This window comes from Xylaria bambusicola (assembly GCF_022495145.1).
Source record: "Xylaria bambusicola strain CBS 139988 unplaced genomic scaffold F5B22scaffold_83, whole genome shotgun sequence".
Lineage (NCBI taxonomy): Eukaryota > Fungi > Ascomycota > Sordariomycetes > Xylariales > Xylariaceae > Xylaria > Xylaria bambusicola.
In genome coordinates, this window is record NW_025953636.1 from 57,185 (window position 1) to 79,354 (window position 22,170).

At 49.5% G+C, this 22,170-nt stretch overlaps 7 protein-coding genes across 7 annotated transcripts; 2 read left to right on the forward strand and 5 right to left on the reverse strand.

The window, feature by feature from the left end:
- Positions 1–1,834: 1,834 nt before the first annotated feature.
- On the reverse strand, positions 1,835–2,689 carry F5B22DRAFT_652173 (metallo-beta-lactamase superfamily protein; the record flags this gene model as incomplete). Its single annotated transcript, XM_047979565.1, has 1 exon — positions 1,835–2,689. One exon carries the CDS (start codon positions 2,687–2,689, stop codon positions 1,835–1,837), a length of 855 nt encoding a protein of 284 aa, XP_047825222.1.
- Positions 2,690–4,095: 1,406 nt separating this feature from the next.
- Positions 4,096–6,515, forward strand: F5B22DRAFT_554257 (ubiquitin carboxyl-terminal hydrolase). Its single transcript, XM_047972989.1, has 7 exons — positions 4,096–4,303; positions 4,362–4,598; positions 4,664–4,777; positions 4,882–5,660; positions 5,734–5,932; positions 5,988–6,022; positions 6,089–6,515. The coding sequence occupies exons 1-7, from the start codon at positions 4,219–4,221 to the stop codon at positions 6,188–6,190; spliced, it is 1,551 nt and encodes a 516-aa protein (XP_047825223.1). The 5' UTR covers positions 4,096–4,218; the 3' UTR covers positions 6,191–6,515.
- Positions 6,516–6,760: 245 nt separating this feature from the next.
- F5B22DRAFT_652175 (putative N6-adenine methyltransferase-domain-containing protein) lies at positions 6,761–8,444 on the reverse strand (the record flags this gene model as incomplete). The annotated part of the gene is made up of 7 exons (XM_047979566.1): positions 6,761–7,005; positions 7,118–7,189; positions 7,468–7,545; positions 7,708–7,747; positions 7,824–7,940; positions 8,042–8,243; positions 8,419–8,444. The coding sequence occupies 7 exons, from the start codon at positions 8,442–8,444 to the stop codon at positions 6,761–6,763; spliced, it is 780 nt and encodes a 259-aa protein (XP_047825224.1).
- Positions 8,445–8,690: 246 nt separating this feature from the next.
- F5B22DRAFT_629637 (uncharacterized protein) lies at positions 8,691–10,420 on the reverse strand. Its single transcript, XM_047976493.1, has 6 exons — positions 10,161–10,420; positions 10,111–10,118; positions 9,943–10,007; positions 9,379–9,866; positions 8,984–9,319; positions 8,691–8,913 (listed from the first exon to the last, which is right to left on the reverse strand). The coding sequence occupies exons 1-6, from the start codon at positions 10,293–10,295 to the stop codon at positions 8,815–8,817; spliced, it is 1,131 nt and encodes a 376-aa protein (XP_047825225.1). The 5' UTR covers positions 10,296–10,420; the 3' UTR covers positions 8,691–8,814.
- Positions 10,421–10,852: 432 nt separating this feature from the next.
- F5B22DRAFT_652177 (uncharacterized protein) lies at positions 10,853–12,067 on the forward strand (the record flags this gene model as incomplete). The annotated part of the gene is made up of 2 exons (XM_047979567.1): positions 10,853–11,120; positions 11,193–12,067. The coding sequence occupies 2 exons, from the start codon at positions 10,853–10,855 to the stop codon at positions 12,065–12,067; spliced, it is 1,143 nt and encodes a 380-aa protein (XP_047825226.1).
- Positions 12,068–12,584: 517 nt separating this feature from the next.
- Positions 12,585–16,844, reverse strand: F5B22DRAFT_640235 (Gaa1-like protein; the record flags this gene model as incomplete). The annotated part of the gene is made up of 9 exons (XM_047977824.1): positions 12,585–13,109; positions 13,266–14,361; positions 14,417–14,666; positions 14,739–14,783; positions 15,764–15,937; positions 15,995–16,182; positions 16,262–16,343; positions 16,403–16,540; positions 16,667–16,844. 9 exons carry the CDS (start codon positions 16,842–16,844, stop codon positions 12,585–12,587), a joined length of 2,676 nt encoding a protein of 891 aa, XP_047825227.1.
- Positions 16,845–17,662: 818 nt separating this feature from the next.
- On the reverse strand, positions 17,663–21,229 carry F5B22DRAFT_629651 (aconitase family-domain-containing protein). The gene is made up of 3 exons (XM_047976494.1): positions 20,796–21,229; positions 18,618–20,693; positions 17,663–18,546 (listed from the first exon to the last, which is right to left on the reverse strand). The coding sequence occupies exons 1-3, from the start codon at positions 20,904–20,906 to the stop codon at positions 18,376–18,378; spliced, it is 2,358 nt and encodes a 785-aa protein (XP_047825228.1). The 5' UTR covers positions 20,907–21,229; the 3' UTR covers positions 17,663–18,375.
- Positions 21,230–22,170: the final 941 nt, after the last annotated feature.

Sequence of the window (22,170 nt, forward strand, 5' to 3'; positions counted from 1 at the left end):
AACAAGGCCTAATAGGTAGTGTAGGCTCAAAAAGACATCTGAAGCAAGTACAAAGATCGTCACTACCAAGGCGTACATAATTAACACAAGAGAATCAGGAGGCTTCTGGGCTTGGTTACCTTGGCCAGTCGAAACATGGGAGCTTGGATTCCTTGGTATGTGCAACCGCCTGGCAAGGACAAAATCGGTGTTCAACGCCTGGATGAACCACCGGGATTCGAAGAGACCCGCTCAGCCCCGCTGCAGACCGCTGGTCGGAGTCTTGTAACATCCCGAACCACGATCAGCCAGCAAGGATCCCATTGCCGATGGCCCGGGTTACCAGGGCAGAGCACAACAGGGTAAGAATGGAAACCAGTAGTAGGAACGGGGGCGACGGGGCTCAGTCATCACACATTGCCTCTGACTTACTCAGTGCCCGCCCAGAAACGCCACATGCCGGTCCCGTGCCTCAAGAGGGATCCTCCCAACAAATACTAGGTATGTACATCTCACGAAGACAACAATTAACATTGCGCATTTTCTAAAGTCACTTTCCATCCGCCAGGATCCAACAGTTCCATTTATAGCGTAGGTAGTGTAAGCATATTTCCTTAGTAAGTACACAGCATGCTGATATGTTTTGTGCGTGCATTGTAGGTACTAGCATCTACACTAGTGATACCTACCCTAATCCGTTGTACGCATACTTAAGTACATTACGGGACCTTCGGTCCATGCCATGATTGTGCAAGGTACTAACATCGTGATGTAGCTTACAAATTGATTGCTCGACAGGTGCTTAGAATAGAAAGCCACGAGGCTCCGGAGCCGCGTACATGTATGTAATGTAGCCTTAACCTAGGTATTTAGTCACAGCAGGGTTGAATGGGAACCACATCGTGTCTACGGTATATGTAGGGTAGTGTATATAACTACCACAAAGCACAATTACCTTCAAATGGTCATCATGCCTGACATAACGAGTGCCTGAAGTTGAAGGCTCTCTCTACAGCCATAGGCGCCTAGGATACATTGACCAAGTCAACATTGCTAAGGATTACTTGGCAAGCACCGTTGCCAACTTCTGGGTAGATTTTTGTTACGCCACGCCTCTGGAATAAAAAGTAGATCGATATTGTTGGTTTTTAAACAATGCTTGCGCGTCCATAGATACCTAATGGTTCAATCTAGGGAAAAGGAAAACATTAGATTCAGTATTATCGTCCTAGGCCACTGACCAAACTGCGCATTCCGCATTTCTTCCACCTAGCTAAAACAACGAGGGGTGGTCGTGAATGACAGTTGCCTGACCGATCCGTTATGATTAGTACCATAAAAAAACGAACCGTGTGATCTCGTGCGATCTAAGGTGGCCTCATGCGAAAAGAGCGCGAGCATCTTAATTATACCCTAGCTCAAGATTTCGTAGATCGACCAGGGTAGGAATCCTGAAACTTCACAAGTATACAAAGCCCAATACTCTTCTATTCGTTGCAGCTTGCAGCTTGTAAGCTGTGGGCTTCAATGATACCGAGTAGAGAGACGGTAAGAAAAGACAAAGCCGCGATTCAGCGAACAGAATGGAAACATAGTCCTCGCTTCGTAAAGAAAGGGTTGTCAACGTCAATACTATCATCTCCATCACCTCCAAGCCAGAGTCAAGGTCCCGAGGTGGGTGTGAAATAACCGATACCTCGTTTCCCTTTCACACACGCTATGAAGATCTGAGCTCGCGTCCTACAGTTGAAAGGCTTCACAAGTTTAGGAATGATCATATCGGGTCATTTTGGTCTAACGCCATACGCAAGGTCAGCAACTTGGCAATGCTGTCTGTAAGGAACAGCCTAATAGCCTACAGAGTTGGTCTCTCCTTGAGGCGCCATCTGTCTCCATCCTCAAGAACAACCTTGTCTTCAGCAAGAAGTTTTTTGAGTATTTGGATCACGCCGTACGATGCCGGTATATGGAGCTCTTCGGGAACGTCGCGATATATGACCTTGACAAGCTCCATGGGAGTCCACGCACCGGTGGTCAACGATGACGAGTCTTTAGCCGAGCCGAGCGTTTCGATAACCTGTAGTTCTCTTTGATGTCTATGTGAGATGTACTCGGCGATCTTGGCTCGAGCCTGAGAGAGCACCGGACCGTGGCCGGGGTAAGCACGGCCGGAGACGAGCCTCTCCATTTTGGTAAGGCTGTGGAGGTAGATGCCGAGGTCCTCAAAGACGGCAGTACCGTGGCCCAGGACATTGTCGCCGGTGAAAAGGGCGTCTTCCTCTCGGAACACGAAGGCCATGTGGTCCGTAGTGTGACCCGGAGTGTGCACGGCGGTTAGGGTAGCGCCTTGGACCTCAAAAACCTGGCCGTCTACGATGTTTAGTTGCCCCGGAGCAGGCGCGCACTTGTACACGGCAGTATCTGACACGAGCTGCTCGAGCTGAGGCACACCCTGGACGTGGTCAGGATGCCAATGAGTTAGGAGAGCGGCCTGTACGGTGGCCTTCTCTTCATCCAGGACACGCTTCAAAGCAGCTTGCCACGAGGGCTTTCCCTCGCCAGTGTCAATGAGCAAGCGCCTCGGACCAGTGCCGACAAGATAGGTGTTGGTACCTTGTAATTGGAACTTGCTGGGATTGCCACCAAGGATGCGGATGCAAGCGGGACTGAGGCGTTCGACCTCGGGCAGATGCACAAGTTGAGTGGCCATTTTCTTGGTACTTGAGATGTTGTTACTACAATGGCGGGAGGAATGGCGGGAGTAATATCGTGGTAGGTGGGATAGTAGTATCATGGACCTGGGGTTACAGCGTCGTGTGCTGAGCGACTCTACTTCCATAAGTACCTATATCAATCCCTCCCCGGATACGCAGTAGATTGGCAATAATGTAACGGAGGTACGTGTAGGGGAGGCTCGTAATAGCATATATGATACGGTACGCTCATGCAATCACTCTCTCATACATACTAAGTACATAAATAGGGCTGCTCAAGAGACTCCAAAGGAGAGGGTATTTTGGTACATGAGAACCTTATACTAGCGAATGTCGTAAGGAATGGAGATGATTGTCTCCCGTCTTCGTTTCTTCGTTCCCTCGTCCCCATGCCTCGTAGCTTCTGCACCCCCATCTGCGTCTTACTAGCTCTACCAGAATCTACCGTATTACCTACCTACCTAGGTAGCGAGCAACTGATGGCAGGTTGACGCGCCAGAGCCATTACATTGATGTATGATGATGTACCTAGGCGTGTACCGGACCCTTTCAACCTAGGTACCTAGGTACCTAGGTAGGTATTCACTAGCGCGGTTTGATAAGAGTCCAGACCCAGGCGTCGATAAGGAATTCCAGCATCCTGAGCGTACCTGCTGACGTTGGCGTTGGGGACGCAACTTGAACTTTCTATCCTTAGCAGCTATGTAACATACATTAATAAATCCCAACTTTTATTCGAATCTGAGCTTGGTGATGCTACACGTAGACACGCCTTTTGCCTACCGACTTACTCGCACACTTTGAGTGCCTACATGCGGCGGCGGGTGGCATGTACATACATACAGACATACATACCTCATAATATAGGTATACATACACCCGTCCTCCACCATCGGTCCTTAGCCCCCAACGTGTAGATGACGATAGTTCGCCCGTCGTGGCTCTCACCTCCAATTAATTCAAGGCATCGCTGTCTTCATCCGAAACCTGTCCCGTGGAACTTGGTTAGACCTTGGTTAGGACCCTTCTTGTAGTTATGCTTGGCTCTACTCATAAATGCTGACCGATGGATTCCAATCGCCTCTCAATTAGGCCACACCTAGCTAGCTACGACCGCGTTTACCTACCCACCTACCGACTTACACCGCTTCGACGCTTGCGCATTGCTTCCATTTATACCGCCACACACGACGTCGACCAACGCCGGCTCCGAGGTACACTCAAACGCTGCAACCCTCTGGTCATTTCTCGGCCAGCTGTCGACACACCTAGAGCTTAGAGTTCAAGTCTCGTATCGCCCTTACCGCCGTCTATCCGTCCATCCGCCTGCTCGCTCGTCCGTCCCTTCACTATAACCAAGTATTTTGTGCCGCTGTTGCGCCTGAGTTCGGGCTTGGGCGATTTAAGACAAGAAACAGTTGGAACAAACACCGAGAACTCGGCTACCGTCCGTTCATCTACCGTCTCTCCCGCGCGTCTCTCCGCCAAGAGAGATACACTTTATAAGCACGCCGTCATCACCACAATGGCTGCCCGGCCTACCACACCTGCCTCGCCCAAGGATGCCAAGGTTAATTCCCCAGTACCGGGCACTCCCTTGTTCGGCTGTGGTCAGTTCTACGCTCAAACTTGTTAACAGTTGTGAACTCTTCTGCTAACGCCCATCAGAGCACGTGCAGCTACTTCTCTCCAATAGTCAAGAGGTCACCAATAGCTCTATAAACTATTTTAAGATGCTGTTGAGGGTCATATTTGATAAAGATCCACTCATTGCCCAGACTTCCAAGGCCACCGATGGCCAGGTTACCACATCTTTGACCTCCAACTATCTCTGTTTACAATGTTCTGCTATATTGCCCGAGGAGGAACGTGTCAAACATGGCAACAAGAAGAGCCACCGTTTCTGTGAGTGTTAAGCTTCCCGCAGATGTTGATACTACTGTGTTGTACTGATAGGGTATCCACCACAGATGTTGATTCAAGGACCGGCTCACTTTTCTGCCAATTCTGTGAAGATTTCGTGTGGGACCCCACGTTGGAAGACCTCAGGGTTAGAAAGATGGGCACAGGATCATTCTCCTCTAGTACGTTTGCTGTTCACATCCTCTTCCCTCCATTAACCTGCCACACTGCTAAAATACCGAGCCGAACTGTCGAGAGCGCGAAATTAGACTAACTTGTGCCCAAGACCGCAAGAGGAAACATGAGGATATGTTCTCCGACGCTGTGAAAGAGGAGCAGAGATATATTTCTTTGCATACGACAGCGGCATCCTGCCGTGCGGATGGCCTCCGCGGAATATACAATGCTGGTGCTACATGCTACCAGAACGTTGTACTTCAAAGCTTCTTGCACAATCCTCTTCTCCGAAATTTCTATCTTGCAGATGGCCATCAGAGTGGCGACTGCCAGGTATCCCACTGTCTAAGTTGCGCTATGGATGATATGTTTCAAGACTTTTATGCCCTAGAAAACACAAATGGCTACACTGCCGCTAACATCTTGTCCGGATTCTGGATATCCGAGAAGAAAGCATTCGAGAATCTCGTTACTACCAAAGAGCAGGATGCGCATGAGTTCTTCCAGTTCCTCGCCGAAGAGCTGCACGAAAGGAATGGAGATGGCAAGAAACCAGAAACTGGGAGTGAGCATAGCTGCAACTGTATTATTCACCAAACCTTCTACGGCAAACTCCAAAACCAGACGACCTGCCAAAATTGTGGCGGCGTTACCAATGCAACCGAGTCTTTCCTTGACCTAAGCCTAGGCCTCGAGAACTTGGCGAGGAAAAAGGGCAAGAAGGAGCCCAAGGGGGATCCTTCGCTAACACTGCAAGACTGTTTGGATGAAGAATACATAAAGTCTGACAAGTGTGAATATCGTTGCCGAAATTGCAACTCGTCGCAACAGGCTCGGAGAGATCATAGCATTAAGCTGCTACCTAATGTTCTTTCGATACAGCTCAAAGTAAGTGTGCCTTCTACATCCCATTGCTCACCTTCATTGGAATCCCGTGACTTACGGCGTTCCGACATTGTAGAGATTTGAATTTAAGCAAGGCGGTCGTGATCGAGCTGCATCCAAGATTCGCACCAAGGTGCAGTTTCCGTTGCAATTGAATATGCTGCCCTATACAACAAAAGGCCAGAGCGACGCTGGGAGAGAGAGTCAAGAGCTGAATCGTTCGTGCGTTTATGACCTCTTGAGCGTTGTAGAGCATGTGGGCGAGATTGACACCGGTAGGTCATCCTCAACTGCACATGAAACTAGACGTTGCTGAACAGAATGATGCAGGACACTACGTATCTTACTGTAGAGTCGGAGACCAGGTAAGCGGCCAACCTAGTTAAACATATGTTAGCACCGCACACATGGATACTAATAACTGTATTTAGTGGTTCTCCTTCAATGACCACAGGGTCGAATTGGCTAAAAAGTCGGATGTGCTAGGTAGTCAAGCCTACCTTCTATTCTATATAATCCGATCCCTCACATGAACAACGTAATGATTCTAGCAGAGTAAGCGAGGCTGAATAGAGAATTAAACAACCAGCAAGATCTATTTGCGATGCATTTGCACGGGGTCTGGTATCGGTGGAATCGACGGTCGCATGTATCTGGCGGAAATAGAGGGGCATTGGTCAAAACAAAGCGATCTTGTGACTACCTCCTGTATCGGCGTTGGGGTTGCTTTTCAAGCTGTACCTTTATGCTCTCCGCATGCTTACCTTCATAGTAGCTATATTATCTACCAACCTACTTGGGAACCTACTTAATTAAGTGGTTGTCGTCTTAACATAAAGAGTCCAGCAGTGCCCTCGTAATTCATAGACAAGACCAGAATTAGAGTATCAAATTGAATGCTCAATAGGGCATTCCAGGCGGGCAAATTGGATTGTATGGGCTTTCATCGTGCACCTTGTTGGTAACGTAGAAAAGCAACCTATCATTCCATATCTAGAACATGCCCAAATTCCGTACACCTAACCTTCACGCCTCCCAGGCTAGTTGTTATGTAACCGTAGCTTGTTATTTGTATTCGCCATCCTCTAGATAGCTAGCTGCCTTCATGCCTCTTTTTGCCACCTCCACGCGTCACACTCAAAGTTTGCATAACAACGGAATTCATTTTTCAGCCCGCTGTGCACAGGCTCGTATGTCGTCGTGGCCACGTTTAAGGGCTTGTATAACCGGTTCACGAGCTTCTCCATCCGCTCGCCTGTGCAGATAAGGACGCGCGGGAAGGTCTTAGTTTCAGCTGTAGATACGGCGCCGGTTTTAGTCCGTGCTAGCCAGCGCAGAGTCATGGCCACTATTGTTCTCGTTAATACGAGTGATTAGGGTGGCTGAAGGAGGAAGAGGAATGATCGGTGAGGCAGGGATGTTCCTACAACCCTTTTCAGGGACAAACCTATACCACTTACTTTTCGTCTGGCAGTCCTCACTCAAGAAAGGAGGGTCGCATATCATCCTGTCTACAGCACCCTTAAGATGTGCTGTGTATTTACAGTGTCAGCTTCAGCTTCAATCTGTAAATATCTCTGTATTCATTTTTATCAGGAGTCTGAATGATGATAGCTCTGAATCTTGATGAGGCGGGGGAACTTGAAGAGAGACTCCACGTAACCCCTTTCCTCATGATTATGCTTCTGAGTTTCTAGGGGACCAGGATTATAAGAGGGAATGAGTGAACGAATGACACTAACAGAGCGTCAAGAATGATAACGATACGCAAGGAAAAATCATTGGACTGGCGGCGGTGGACACCACGTACTGGGTAGCTTGAATGGTTCCGCGAAATCGTAGAAGACGAACTCAGGGAAGACAGCAAACCGATAGTCGTGCTCGAGTACTACAGTTCGCTGGCGTCAATAGATACTCTTCTAGTTAAAACGGGAGCAGATTTCGGCAGCCATGTGCACTCCTAAGACATGCTTGTGGCTATAACGGGCAATCATGCCTTCCACGAGTATCTAGAATAAGTAGAGAGAAGATGACCCCAGGCGTAACGTACAGAACATCTTTGGCTTCGGACCCGTGTACCCAGCCGCGGTCTGAGTGAATGAAACATGTCAGCTAATTGCGCCTGCATGGGGGATACACGATGCAATGTCTAGTAGAAGGGCATACCGTGATCTTCCGCAGCGCAACGAATACGCTTGGCGTAGAAACCACGGCGACGACCGAATCATCACTCGTGCCTATGAGGAGTTGGTGGCCGAGTAGGTTCGCCGTCTCATCCGAGTACTATAGAGAAATAATAGACAAAGGACATGGTTAGCTCAGATGCAACTTGAAGACCAGAGGCTAAGATACGGTGTAATAACACAAAACACGGGATCACTCACCCAGAACTGTGACTCGTTCCAGTCTTCGGTAAATGTATGGATAGAGAGCTCACCCGCGGCCGGCTCAGGTTCGTTCACCACCTGGCCCCGCGCACCCTCATCAGCTTCAGCCCGCGCCCTAAGTTTCTCGAATTTCTCCGTTTGCGCATCGCGCTCGGCATAGAATTGGGTGAGCGCTGCCAGCGCATCCGGTGAGAGCGTCCTAATATAGATTTACGGGTGAGTTGATCAGAGCGCACCAACTGGAAGGATAGGAAGAATCGAAAGGCCCAGGTCCGAGAATGAGAATTAATCAATGACCAAAATACACAAAGAGTAATGCAAGTGAAATTTACAGCTCGATCATTTGTGGAAATTGCTGGCCGTTGGTAACTTACAAGGACTCTTCCGTGTCACCAGTCATTCTGTAATATAAAAACAGTGTGTAGGCGACTCAAGTGGGCAGCCTTAACGTACTTGGGTATTATGACTATGGGGTGATTAGCGATTGATTGGTTGATGGGGGTAGTGGTAGGTCCGCCTTTGTCCGATTTGAATGAGACTTAGTCGAAGCCTCGGTCATCTCTAGGAAGAGGCTTATTTAAGACTTCAGCAACACTTTAGAGTTCATTGCTGTACTCCGGGTAAAATGGAGAAAGGAAAAAGAAAATTAGAATTTGAACAAATAAAATTCGGAATCTTCAAGTCAGGAAACTATTTGTCTAGAGTTTATATGTACATTTGTTACATCTAGGTCTCCGGCGAACTTAAAAAACCACTTGAGATCTGCTCCTCTATGCTCCGTCTGTGACGTGAATGTACTTCCGGTCTTCCCTCTTCTCCTTCTCTGTCGCTGGCGGCAGGTCGTAGAATGCCGCGCTGCGGTATCCTTGCTATCGACTTGTTAGTTGCTCCCACACTTTGATAACTTGGGCGTCCGAAATGCGAGAAATGAAAACTTACCAAGTAGTGATAAGTGTAGTTGCTAATATCACCAGGCGTGATACCGAGATCCGCGAAGGTCTTGGCTGTCTCATCGATCTTCTGATCGATGAATTCTTTCTGTACATCCTCGGCAGAAAGTATCGGCCACCATAGCAGACGGTTGAGTAGACCAGCAGCAGGCTCTAGGATCGACCTGGGAACGTTGATATGTCTCCGCTTCTTGAAGATCTCACGGTCTACCATCTCAGCGATCTCTTCTGTAGAGTAGTTCTTCGGACCGTAAAGCTCAAAAGTCTGACTAGCTGTGTTGTCGTCGTACATCATGAGCTCAAGGGCATGGCCAACATCGATCGACTAATCGCATAATGGGTTAGCTTGTTGGAGACCATCCGTTCTCCATTGACAAGACCTACGTGGACAGGCCAATATCTCTCCTGCATGTGATTTGATGTGAAAAGGTTGGTGACACCGGCCAACCGAATCAAGAGGTTGTCCTCGAAGCCGAATAAGGGCGCAGGTCGCACGATCGTAGTCTCCGGGAAGATACTCCTGGCGACCTGCTCTCCCCTTCCCTTGGTTGCAAAGAAGCTCGCCGGAGAGTTAGGATCGGCGTTGTAAGAAGAGACATGGATGTAGCGGTCGACATCGTACTTCGCGACAGCCTCGGCGATTCTCTCAGTTCCCTCAACATGGACATCCTCAAGGCTGAAGTTCTTGGTAGGATAGTTACGGCCGATGAGATTGTAAACGACATCGGAATGCCTCACGCTGGCCTCGATAGATTCGGTGTTGTGTAGATCGTATTCGATAAATACGACACGGCCAAGATCACCAGTAACCTTGAGATGGCGCTTGGCCATCTCCTCACGATAGGGAACGATAACCTGGCATCCCTGGCGGGCTGTGAATCGAATGATCAGCCCAGAGTCACAGCTAGCCGCGTGGGCGACTTATATAGCAAGAATATCCAGTAGTACCTAATCGGTTCACAATGTATCGCCCGAGTTGCCCCGTTGCGCCAAATACGGTTGCAACATGGCCTGGGAGGAGATGTCATGGTCAGTTTCGTCATTAAAACCGGCGCAGGGTCGTGTAGATTGGTGCATACCTCCGAGAGCTGATCTGCAAGGCCCAAAGTGTCAGTACCGAGAGCATTGGCACAAGGCCATATGGGTGGGTGCGAAGAATAGGAAACTGACCGGCCGCCCTGGACACGCATGATAGGCTTCCCGGTGCGAGAGATTGTGAGGTCGGAAATGTGACGGGCCCGGTTGTTAAGGCTGAGCGCCAGTTTTCGGCTAGACCGCACAGCGGCCGGAAAGGAGGCCATTCTTGTGTACTAGGAACAAGAACGACGGGTGCCTCTCCAATGGCGAGATAGAGTAAACTTCACCCAGGTGGACGTGACGATGCTGCTCTCGGTCGGGTGGGTTGAAGCTCTCCTCCAATTGAAGGATGCTGAGGTATGGCTGACAAGCTACGCAGCGCCTTGCATGTCATTGGCTGTGATGAGTGCTCAGCTGTCACCGCATCCGCTGCCAGACGTTTGCCACGTGCCAGCGAGAAGGTATCTTAGTACCTAGGTACCTGTACAGAGGTAGATAGGTACATGGTCCCCCAGACAGGCTGCACACCAGCCGCGCGTGTACAGTAGGCCTAGCTGGGACGGCCATCACCAACGCTAACATCATCGTCATCCTTGCTCCTCTGCCGGAGCTCCCTTTCAGAGAACCCCCTCAAATCCCCGAATCACTACTCACGATAGACGCCCTTCCCGTACCGTCTCAGACCAACGAGAACGACGCACTCGTTCTGTGCTACTTATCGATTCAGTGCAATATTCCGCCGATACCTAACACATCTGTCCCCGGCCTGAGAATCACTAATATGAACGTCGACACAATCGCCGACTTCCTTGCTGACCAGCGGGATCAAGCTCCCGAGGAGCTTCAGGGCGTCATCATCCAGTTTGAGGATTTCTGGGAGCGGAAACTATGGCACCAGCTTACCGACCTCCTTATTGAATTCTTCGCCAACCCGAAGAGCGAACCGCAACGCCTTGCCTTCTTCAAGGTCTTTATATTGAAGTTTGCGGATAAGATCAACCAGCTGAAGCTTGTCGACCTAGGTCTAAAAGCTGCCACACAGTGTCGAGGTACGCACCGACCCAACAATGTGCCCGCTCTGCTGGCCACTATCTGCATCTCGTGAGCTAATGCCGTGTTAGATGACAAGGAGCGGTTAACTTTCCTTACCGATCTCGCTAAAAAGGTCGATAACGAGAACTCACAAGACGCCTTTGTCTATGCCACGGTGGCTGCTGCCCGCGTTGAGCTGCTACTACGCGATGGCGAGGCATCCCGGAGAGATCTGGACAAGGCTGAAAAGATCCTCGACTCCTTCGATTCGGTAGAGACCAAGGTACACGCCGCTTTCTACCAGGTTAACGCCGACTACTATAAGGCTAATGCCGACTTCGCTTCCTACTATCGCAACGCTCTCCTCTACTTAGCATGCATAGACCTATCCACCATCTCCCCCAACGAGCGCAAGGCTCGCGCTTACGACCTGGGCATGGCTGCCCTGGTATCAGACTCCATCTACAACTTCGGTGAACTACTCTTACATCCTATCCTAGATGCCCTGACTGGCGAACTAGAGTGGCTTCGCAATCTGCTGCTGGCCTTCAACAGAGGAGATCTAGGAGCCTACGACATGTTATCTGGGCACATCTCGTCAAATCGGCTGCTGCAGGACCATGAGGATGAGATTCGGGAAAAGATCTACCTTGCCGCCTTGACTGAGAGCGTATTCCGGCGACCACCCCATGAGCGCGCCATGACCTTCAGCACAATATCAGCCGATACCAAGGTGCGGCCCAACCAGATCGAGCACCTGGTCATGAGAGCCCTGAGTTTAGGCCTTGTGCGCGGCACTATTGACCAGGTCGACGAGGTCGTCAATTTCACCTGGGTTCAGCCACGCATTTTAGATATGAGCCAAATCGCTAGCATGAGTCAAAGGCTCGGTGAGTGGGGTGAGAACGTCAATAAACTTGGCAATTGGATTGAGGCAACGGGACAAGATATCTGGGCACCTTGAGGTACGCGTCACCTGGTCTCGTTTTAACTCGGAAATGCGACGGCAAAGTCACAAAACTCACAGAACTCGAATTATTGGTGCTAATGGCGTCCAAATTACTGGGTATATAGTCGAGTGACGATACAAAAGGCACGATACTCGAGTTCTGAGAATCAATTACCTGAGTCTGTATGATAGTCGACTAATAGACGGTGGCCGCATCGGTAGCGAAAGTGGGCCTCAAAATACAAACAGTAAAATGAAACGGGAGTTTAGGGCTGCCGTTGTCATATAAACTTGCTAATACCGTGCTTTAAATCATTCAATGCGTATGGCGTTTCGATGTGCTACTACCCACAGTGATGCAAGACTCCACGATAGTGGCATAAGTGCTAGCGGCTATCTCTCATATATAGGCAGCATCCTGTAGTAGCGTGGACTATCTATTTCATTCATCATTAAGCCTTCGAACGAAATATGGAACTTTCACTCCTAGGTTTAGCACTTTGAATCTAAAACAAATGCGTGAAATCATTTATCAAGCGCTCTTCATCTTCGCCATCGTTTTAGGTTGTCCCAGCACTACGATGGACCCAACGAGCCACGCCGGCCACCAAACACACCAGACAATAAGGGGGGTATACAAGCCCCAGACGTCCCAGCCAAAGGCAGCTTCCGATAGGATATGCGCTAATGTGTCAGGCAAGCCCGTCTCCCCACTTCCATAACTAGAAGCGTATGCGGCAGCCCCAGCAAGGACAGCAGCTGTGGGACTCACCACTTGAAGCAGGCCTGTGTAGCTGAAGCGCATAGCTGGATTGTCGGGCCAGGGGCTGGCGAAGGAGAGAGGAGTTGAAATTAAGCCTACTAGAAAGGCGAGGCTGAAATTCAGTGTCGCGAGGGAGCTGAGGAACATGCCGAGAAGAAGGAGAGAGAATGATTTAAGGAGATAGATTTGTTGAAGGGCGAGGGGGCGCGCGGAAGTCGAGTTCACCATTTTCAAGATTAGTGAGGGAAAGAAGATATTCAGGACACCGAAAACAACGAAAAAAGGAGCGAGCAGCTATTGACATGTTAGTATAGTTTGTATTTGCTGAAGAGGGTGAATATGATCCAAGTGCATAGGATGGCATAATAACGGTGATGCCATAGAATGGTATTGATGAATCTAAACAATGGGGGAAAAGGGGGTTAATAAGGGCATTCAAAGATCACTCACATGAGACGGGGTGTGATTGAAAATGAATAGCGGTAGGGCTCCAAGAAAGTGGCATGCTATCACGATTCCTAATGGAAGATATAGCTCTCGCTCGGCGACAGCGGGTACCAGCGGCTTCACTGCCACAGCCTCTTTCTTCCCATCCATGGTATCCGTATTCTCGATAGCCGACAACTCCGTAGACCCAGAAGTTCCTGCGGCGCCGCTCTTAACCCACATCAAGATAGCCATGATGGTGAAGTTGACAGCGATTAGCATGGCACTAGGTAGATAAGTTCCAATGCTGACAAACCGGTCCTTGTGTATAAGGAGGTAAAAGAAGAAACTTTGGTGTAGATGCTCGAGCAGGTTGTTTAAGCTGCGGAAGGTGCCTTCGATAAGGCGACCAAGCCCCATCTCGTCATGCCCGCCATTGCCGACAGGTTGCAAGGTCACGGCATCTACGTGGTAAGGGATGAAGCTACTGTGAGGTCCAACTGCATGACCTAACCCCTGCTTCATCATACCTCGTAGCATCGTCTTCAAACGGTCGTTGTACTTGTCGGAATGGCCAAGTCTCCCCTGAATGAAAGAGTGCATGACCATCTGTCCATTAGCGATGTTGTTAACCGAGTTGATCAGATCCAGGTTAGGTAGCTGCCCATTGACGCCGTCATACACAATATGTACGCCTTCAAAGCGTCCTTCGTGCGGATAGTCAATGGCGACGGCACCCTGAAGGAGGCCCGACTTGATGGGTAGGGCTGCGACAGTAGATGGGTCGTGGGCATCATGGTATGCATCCACCCAGGCTTGTATAGCTGCCCTACTGTCGGGGGGGATAACGATTATGATGTCCTTGGACCAGAGCGACCAGCGTTTGAAGTAACGGGCCAATGTCAGCGTAAGAGCAACACCATTGCGATTCAACTCGCCCTTGACGTTCTTCCAGGCCGAGACCAACACGATGGCCTCAGTTGCGTCGCCACGCGGGGCTTGAAGGATGGCGTATGCATTCTCGCCGGCATACGTGCTCCCCGCAGAATAGTACGTGTAGTTCTGGCGGCCGACTTTGAACCCAAGGCCCTTGAAGATATTCTCGAGCTCGCCGTTTATTCTCCTCATACGTCAGATTTTGACCGTTATAGCCCGGAGGGGATGTCGGCACTCACTCAAGGTTGGTTTTATCCTTCAATGCATCGACCTCGTGTCTGTAAGCGCGGAAGACATTCTGATCACTTCCGCCAAAATAGGTATGAACCTGACCGGGCAAGAGAGCGTTTTCGGATATGTAAGTACGTCGCGAATAGTCGTCCAGAGGGAGGAGAAATAGCCAAGCCACACCAACCAAGATGCACAGCAGAGAGAGGTATGGCGGGAGCTTCAACAGCCGCGGATCGCGGCGCAGCGTCAAGACGGTGGCTATCGGGGGGACACGAAGCATTAGCTTGGGATCAACAACATGTAGACTTGGAGAAGGCTTCCTCGACGTACCGAGTAGACGCGGCATGGCGCTTTTATCGTGAAATAACTCATCGGCTGGCGGTGACGAGTAAGCTTGACAGGGCTGTTTTGTGTAAAAGGTCGTTGCGTATCACCAAGGTATGCTACCTACTTACTCTGCCCGTAGTAAATCTGGAGGAGCCCGTGTGGTGTACACGCAGTTCCCAAGGGTCCTCCATATTTAAAGTGGGTCGACAATTACCGGGGGTCCTTGCATGCAGACAGTGACCCGGAGCAGCTGCCGAACGCTTCACGACATCATTCTCATAGCAAGTAGATATACCTACCTAGGTACTTGAAGTCGGATGGAGGGACGGGATATAGGGAAAGGATCTGATTTCACTACAAGATGCAGAACGATGCATGAAGAAATGGCACTCAGGTCCCACGCAAAAAGGAACGCTATGGAGACACACACAATAAGACGAGATACATCTCTACTTATTTGTACTACCAACATTTCCATCTATTTCAAGCATGACACTTTTTTCTACCTCTAGACGTACATGAGTTGCCAAATATGCTCCATTAAGTGGAATAAGCTCGTTACCGTATCAAATATATGCACAGTAGCACTACCAACACCGTTATGAAGCCCTTGATACCCGTGTACAAACTAGCGCGTAACCAGAAGGTCAAGTCGAGCCTATAGTGATATCAATTCACTTCGATCTGAGGATGGAGCTTGACCTATACATTAAGTATTCAGAAGCAAACCAAATCCAGTTGCCCAGGTTGTGAAGTCGGGAATACCACCCTTGCTCGACTTGTAAAGCGCCAACGATGTCGAGACGTGGTTAAAAAAGCGCCAGAGCGTGGCTTACTTCCGCAATTCTCCCTATCAATTCATGATTAGTGATATAACCATCGACACCAATGTCATCCAAAAAGAGGTAATCACGACGATGCCGATCTAATAAACGATATTTATCTCATTATAATGTATACATCTGCATGAACGCCGCCCATTATCATCACCCCCTATGGACCCAATCGCTGTGTGCTCCCTATTATACTCATAGGCGTCGAGCTGCTGCTGGAGGCGTTTGTTGGCAACACCCCAAATCGACCATATGTCTTCTGGTCTATACTGACGTAATGAGGTAGTCGACCTAGAAGGTTCAGCCGACTTTCTATCTCTCTTAAGATCCATTCGGGCGGAGCGAGGAACTTTAGATACCCCAAACCGACTATGAGACTCCTTATTAGTAGCTTCCAGGGTACAGGAAAGGACGGGTGCTGCATACAAAGATACCCTGTGCCGACACCACACAGATGACCGACAAAACTCGTGCCCGGAACAAGGGCTTGAACAATCACAGCCATGAAAAGCGGCGTCGTCCATGTTGGGACATGATATGTCCCAATGACCAGGTAAGGATTTGTCTTGTACGTCCTGACTCCTTCCATTCCCAGCAAGAGGAAGACCCATAAACTGTATGTACTAAGTTAGTAATGCTATTCATTCAAACAAGAAACAATACATTTGGTTCTCTCTTCTTTGGATTTCTCACCTAGCTCCTAGAACAGCATGGTTTGCGCCTAGCACAAATCGATCGAAAAAAACATATACTAAAGCAGGTATGGTTGTTAAAGCTAGAGCCAGTTGTCAGACACCCTTTTTCTTATAGCTGCCCAGTCTTCGATGCACTCACGGCCAAAGAATAAAGCTAACGATGTCAAGGTGCCGAACTCAGTTTCGAATCTTTCTAGTAAGGGTGTCAAGGCAAGGATATTGAAAATAGTATGTAGCAGACTCTTGTGTATTAACGGGAAGGTATTAACACGATACACTAAACGCAAAGCAGGTCGAATTGGGTCAGCAAGATCTGAGCATGGACGTGTACTCATGCAACATGGGTGTGCGCGCGCGTGTGTGTATAGCGATAAAAGATGCCCGGCAAGGAGACTACACATACTGGTGGTGAGGTTCAACTCGCGTGGTATTAAAGCACCCCATTCCCGAACATTCCAAGCACCTTGCAAGCCAACAAGCCCGAAAGCGATCATGATCGCAATCATGGCGCGGGTGAAGAGAGGCAGGCGAAGCAAATAGGAGCGCGCTCGCTGCGCATTGAATGACTGTACGTTGGGCATCTCAACAACAGTGAATGAAGGCTTGGTGATGGAATCGTAGTAGGAAAAGGCGGTGGCACGCTCGTAGTTCGTTCTGCTTCACACACGTGGTTTCGATGGAATAATAACTGCTGGGGGAGCGTGGCAGCTGTAGGAGGTCGAGTCCTTCGGTCTGTACGGCGCAGCGCACAGCACCCGCAAGAAGAATGTGACGATATCCCGTCACAGGCGTAGATGGTTGTATGTGTCGTGATGGATGGACAATAGTTGATTAGGCCGTGTGCGCTGTGTCGCGTGGTTGATGATCGTGCTCGTGCCGGTTCAGGGTTGAATGCTGCAAGAGAGCAGCACATGCATACACGAAAATGGTTGAGAGAAGTCGTCGCAAAAGAGACCACGCCGCAATACGACGACCTGTCTTCAAAAGGAGGTTGAGCTGCAGCTTTCCGAGTTGCATTAGCGCCCCATCTTTTTTTTAAAAAAAAAAAAAAAAAATTATACTGGGAAGGGTACCTACGTATCTGCTACGTACTGCCATGGGCCATACCGAGCACTAATGCCCTGGAACAGGCACCCGTGGGCCGATCTACCCGCTTACTTACAGCCAATGGTAATGCTAACGATATTGTTCAAAGATAGTTTATATGTATGTACGTACCTATAGGTATGGTTACTTGTTACTTACGGATTACTGATGTATGGGCTATTGATATGTGTCGAGGTGCTTACAATATGTATGTATGTACGCCATCTTATAGAGAGTACTTACTATATTTCATGATGATTTAACATGCGCGTTGGCTTTGCTCATGCCCCTCGTGAGGCAGCACGAAGAGAGAAAGCTTTTAAGTGAAGAGGATAGGATATATACATACTTAGTCACCGAGAATTATCATTAATAATCTATACAACCTATACATATCTAGATGATGGGCTTCGAAATAAGCGTTAAGATTACACTAATCCCCAATATATTTCAGACACTCTTGGACTTCCCTAGATAGCCAAGCGATTTCAGGAGGATCTGCGTCTATGACCACTCTGCGTGCTAGTATTGTCTGCCGTTCCCTTGGTGTCTAAATCTTGAAGCTACAGGCAGATATGCGGAATCCCTGTTCTTCTATGTATGGTCGCTTCCAATTATCGGAGCTGTTCAACTACATATCCTTAACACTCTACTCTTAGAAAGCAATCGATATAAGATCTTCCAAGTGCACGAGCCGCTCCCGGGGACTCAACTCTTTGTACACACTGTTCTGACAGCATAGCAAAACTGCAATAAGGCCCTAAGAGCATATCACACTGATATCAAGTGGGTGATATCTTGAATATTTCCATTTGTACATCGTAGAAGATAGGTAAAAACAGCGTCATGACGGGCTAAAACTAGAATCACCCCACAAAAGCATGACACCTGTAACCCGATAAAAAAAAAGACCCTGTACACCTCTGATGGATTCTAGAAAAGAAAAAACATTTCCACCATGCACCAGTATGCAGTCTCCTTTATATTACGCTCCAGCCTAAAACGACCCCCCTTTTGGTATCATGTTTATTTGTTTTTCTTGGCCATTGTGTTTAGCGCACTGCCATTCTTGAACCACTCGATCTGGGGTTCGTTGAAGGTGTGGTTAAGCTTGATGTCGAAGGTCTCGCCGTCCTTGGGGTGTACTCTCAATGTCATGGGCTTGCCAACAGCCAGTTCAGTGCATAGAAGATCAACCTAGGTGAGAATATTAGCATTGAATAACAAAGGAGTGACTCGGAAATGGTGTTGTCTGGAATACAACTTACCTTGTCGTCAGGCTTGATCTTGTCGTAGTCGGCAGGTTCGGCAAAAGTTAGGGGAAGCATACCCTGCTTCTTCAGGTTGGTCTCGTGGATACGAGCGAAGCTTCGGGTAATGATGGCAAGACCACCAAGGTGTCGGGGTTCCAGAGCGGCGTGCTCACGAGAACTGCCCTCTCCGTAGTTCCAGTCGCCAATGACGACCCATTTGATACCCTTGGCCTTGTAGTCACGGGCAACAGCTGGAACAGCATCCCAATCATTGGTCGTGATGTTCTTGATCTTGTTAGCCTCACCGTTGGCTTCATTGATGGCACCGATCAACATGTTGTTGGAGATGTTGTCCAAGTGACCACGGTACTTGAGCCAGGGACCAGCCATCGAAATGTGGTCAGTGGTGGTCTTGCCCTGAGCCTTGATCAGAATAGGCATGTCTAGGGCGTCCTTACCATTCCAGGGCTGGAATGGCTGGAGGATCTGAAGGCGGTCGGAAGAGGGGGAAACCTGGACATTGACGCTTGCTCGGTCTTGAGGTGGTGCTTGGTAAGTATCGTTGCCTGGGTCGTATCCACGAGGTGGGAGAGCGTTGCCACCAGGGGGAGACAGCATGAATTCGTTGCCATCCTTATCCTTCAGCTTATCAGTCAGAGGGTTGAAGTGGAGTGAACCAGCAATAGACAAAGCGACAACCAGATCGGGAGAGGTGACGAAAGAGTGGGTGGCCGGGTTGCCGTCATTACGACCAGTGAAGTTTCGGTTGTAAGACGAAAGAATAGAGTTAGGAGTTCCCTTCTTGACATCTTGTCGGTCCCATTGTCCAATGCAGGGACCACAGGCGTTGGCGAGAATTGTACCACCAAACTCCTCAAAAGTTTGGAGCTGACCGTCACGCGCAATAGTAGCGCGAATCTGCTCAGAGCCAGGGGTGACAACGAAAGCAGACTTGGCCTTAATACCGTGGTCTAGAGCGTCGCGAGCAATAGAGGCGGCGCGGTTCATGTCTTCATACGAAGAGTTTGTGCAGGATCCGATCAAACCAACCTTGAGCTCCTCAGGCCAATTGTTGGCCTTGGCAGCCTCGCTGAACTTGGAGATGGGTGTAGCTAGATCAGGTGTGAAAGGGCCGTTGATATGAGGCTCAAGCTCGGAAAGGTTGATTTCAATGAGCTGATCATACTCAGCACCTTCATCCTCACGGAGCTCCTTAGCATAGCTGCGAGCGTAATCGCCAATAGCAGTTCTCTTAGTGGCGGCAAGGTATTCGTGCATACGGTCGTTGAAGGGGAAGAGAGAGGTAGTAGCACCAATTTCAGCACCCATGTTGCAAATTGTACCCATGCCGGTGGCAGAGATACTTTCGACACCAGGTCCGTGGTATTCAACAATGGCACCAGTGCCACCTTTGACAGTGAGGATGCCAGCAACCTTGAGAATGATATCCTTAGGGGCGGCCCAGCCAGACAGCTGTCCAGTCAGCTTGACACCAATCACCTTAGGAGCCTTCAATTCCCAAGGAAGGTTAGCCATGACATCGACTGCGTCGGCACCACCAACACCAATAGCGCACATTCCCAGACCGCCAGCGTTGGGAGTGTGCGAGTCAGTGCCAATCAGAAGACCACCGGGGAAAGCATAGTTCTCGAGAAGGATTTGGTGGATGATACCAGAACCGGGGCGCCAGAAACCGATGTTGTACTTGGCACAAGCCGAGGACAAAAAGTCGTAAACCTCCTTGTTGATGTTGATAGCACGGGTAAGATCCTTCTCGCCACCAATCTGGGCCTCGATCAAGTGATCGCAGTGAACAGTGGTGGGGTTGGCAACCTGGGGCATGCCAGCGGACATGAACTGCAGGATAGCCATCTGGGCAGTAGCGTCCTGGCAAGCCACGCGATCGGGACGCAGCTTGAGATAAGAGACACCACGCTCAATCTCTTGGCCATGGGGATCGTCAAGATGAGAGTACAGAATCTTCTCCGCAAAGGTAAGAGGGCGGTTGAGACGCGAGCGGACGATGGACAGATTTTCCGACATCTTCTTGTAGTTGATAAAGTTGCCCTCCTCCCAGTTGTTTTGCTTGACCTGTATATCAAGAGAGTTTTAGTATACGGGGGCAGATGAGATCACCACTGGTGAGTCGACTCGAGCCGAGTCGGCTTGTGTAAGAGGCGCAAACTGGCTTACCTTCTTGTCAAGGGGGGAGTCGGAGACGGTGGCCATTGTCCTGCGAAGGCCCAAGTTGGCGGCGACGCGCGAACGGGCAACATTGCCCAGGATTTGTCGCGTGGCCAGCATCGTGAGGGTTGAGATCCTGAGATGTATAAAATGTGGCGACGAGAGCACACGAGCACAATCTCAGCAATTGAGCCTCCCTATGATACCATAAGAGCTGAGAGGGGAAGCAATAGCACGAACAGTCTCAGACTGGCAAGAAGACCAAACTCCCTGGTGATGGAGAGGAGAAGGCGGGAAAGAAGTTGGAGGAATGGAAAAGAGGAGGGAGAAAAGGGTGTGGAGAGGATGCCGGATCGTGATAAAAGAAGCGATGGGATGGGTGAATGGAGCCGAAGCAGGTTCCTCCCACTTCGGTGCTAGCAGGGCCTGTCGGACGGCCCTACTGGAGGGGGGCCAGCATGTAGGTACCTCGCGGCGGGGCAGCGCAGGCGTTGGTACTTGCAGTCTGTCGCGCCCACCAGATACAACCAGATATACGACATGGAGGTACCTCGGGCCTAGCGCTGCCCAGTCGTCGGATTGGGTGCTGGCTTGCCATGGTCGGCTGAACGGACGAATCAGCACCAGCCTAATTACTCCCTGGCACTTGCTTGTGGCCATCTCGAAGGCAGGGTGACCTCACCTTCCTAGCTACATACCTAGGTACTTACTTGGTAGGTAAGTACGGAGTACACAGGAGAGCTTACCTATTACGTATTTCGTAGGCCCCTCACAATCCGCAGCCCACCATGGCATCCAAGTATACATAGGTAGTAAACGACGTCTTTCCACATCTCCGTTCCCCTCCCCTCAAAAGCTACACTACTACACTACATATTGGCCATACCGGTACTCTCTTACCTCCATAGCCTCGTCCTGCTAGAATTGTCGATATGTAGCTCGTTGAGTCCTGTCATGCACACGCCACCCACACACAACATACACAATACACACCATGATACATACTTGCATGCTTCACTCATCACACTCAGTACACATAATATAGATAGATCTGATTGATTGGTCTTGGGGGCCACGATTCCCCGGAATGTGGATTCAACAAGGATGAAAGCGGCTGCTAAGTACTGTACACTACAGATTGCCTTGTGCGTCGAGCTTTTTCCTACTACATAAGTACACCTACATATAAGTAAGGACGACAACGTCCTGTATGCTAAGTGGCGTTGGACGACGACAGTATGGCAACAGCTCCCATGTATATCCATCTCGCACAATGTCGCCTTGATGTAGTTGCTTTAGGTACATAGTAGGTCAATCGAGATGCATAACAGATCTCTTATGTACTTTGGTTGTCTATCTGATTTGTTACCACGATACCCCAACA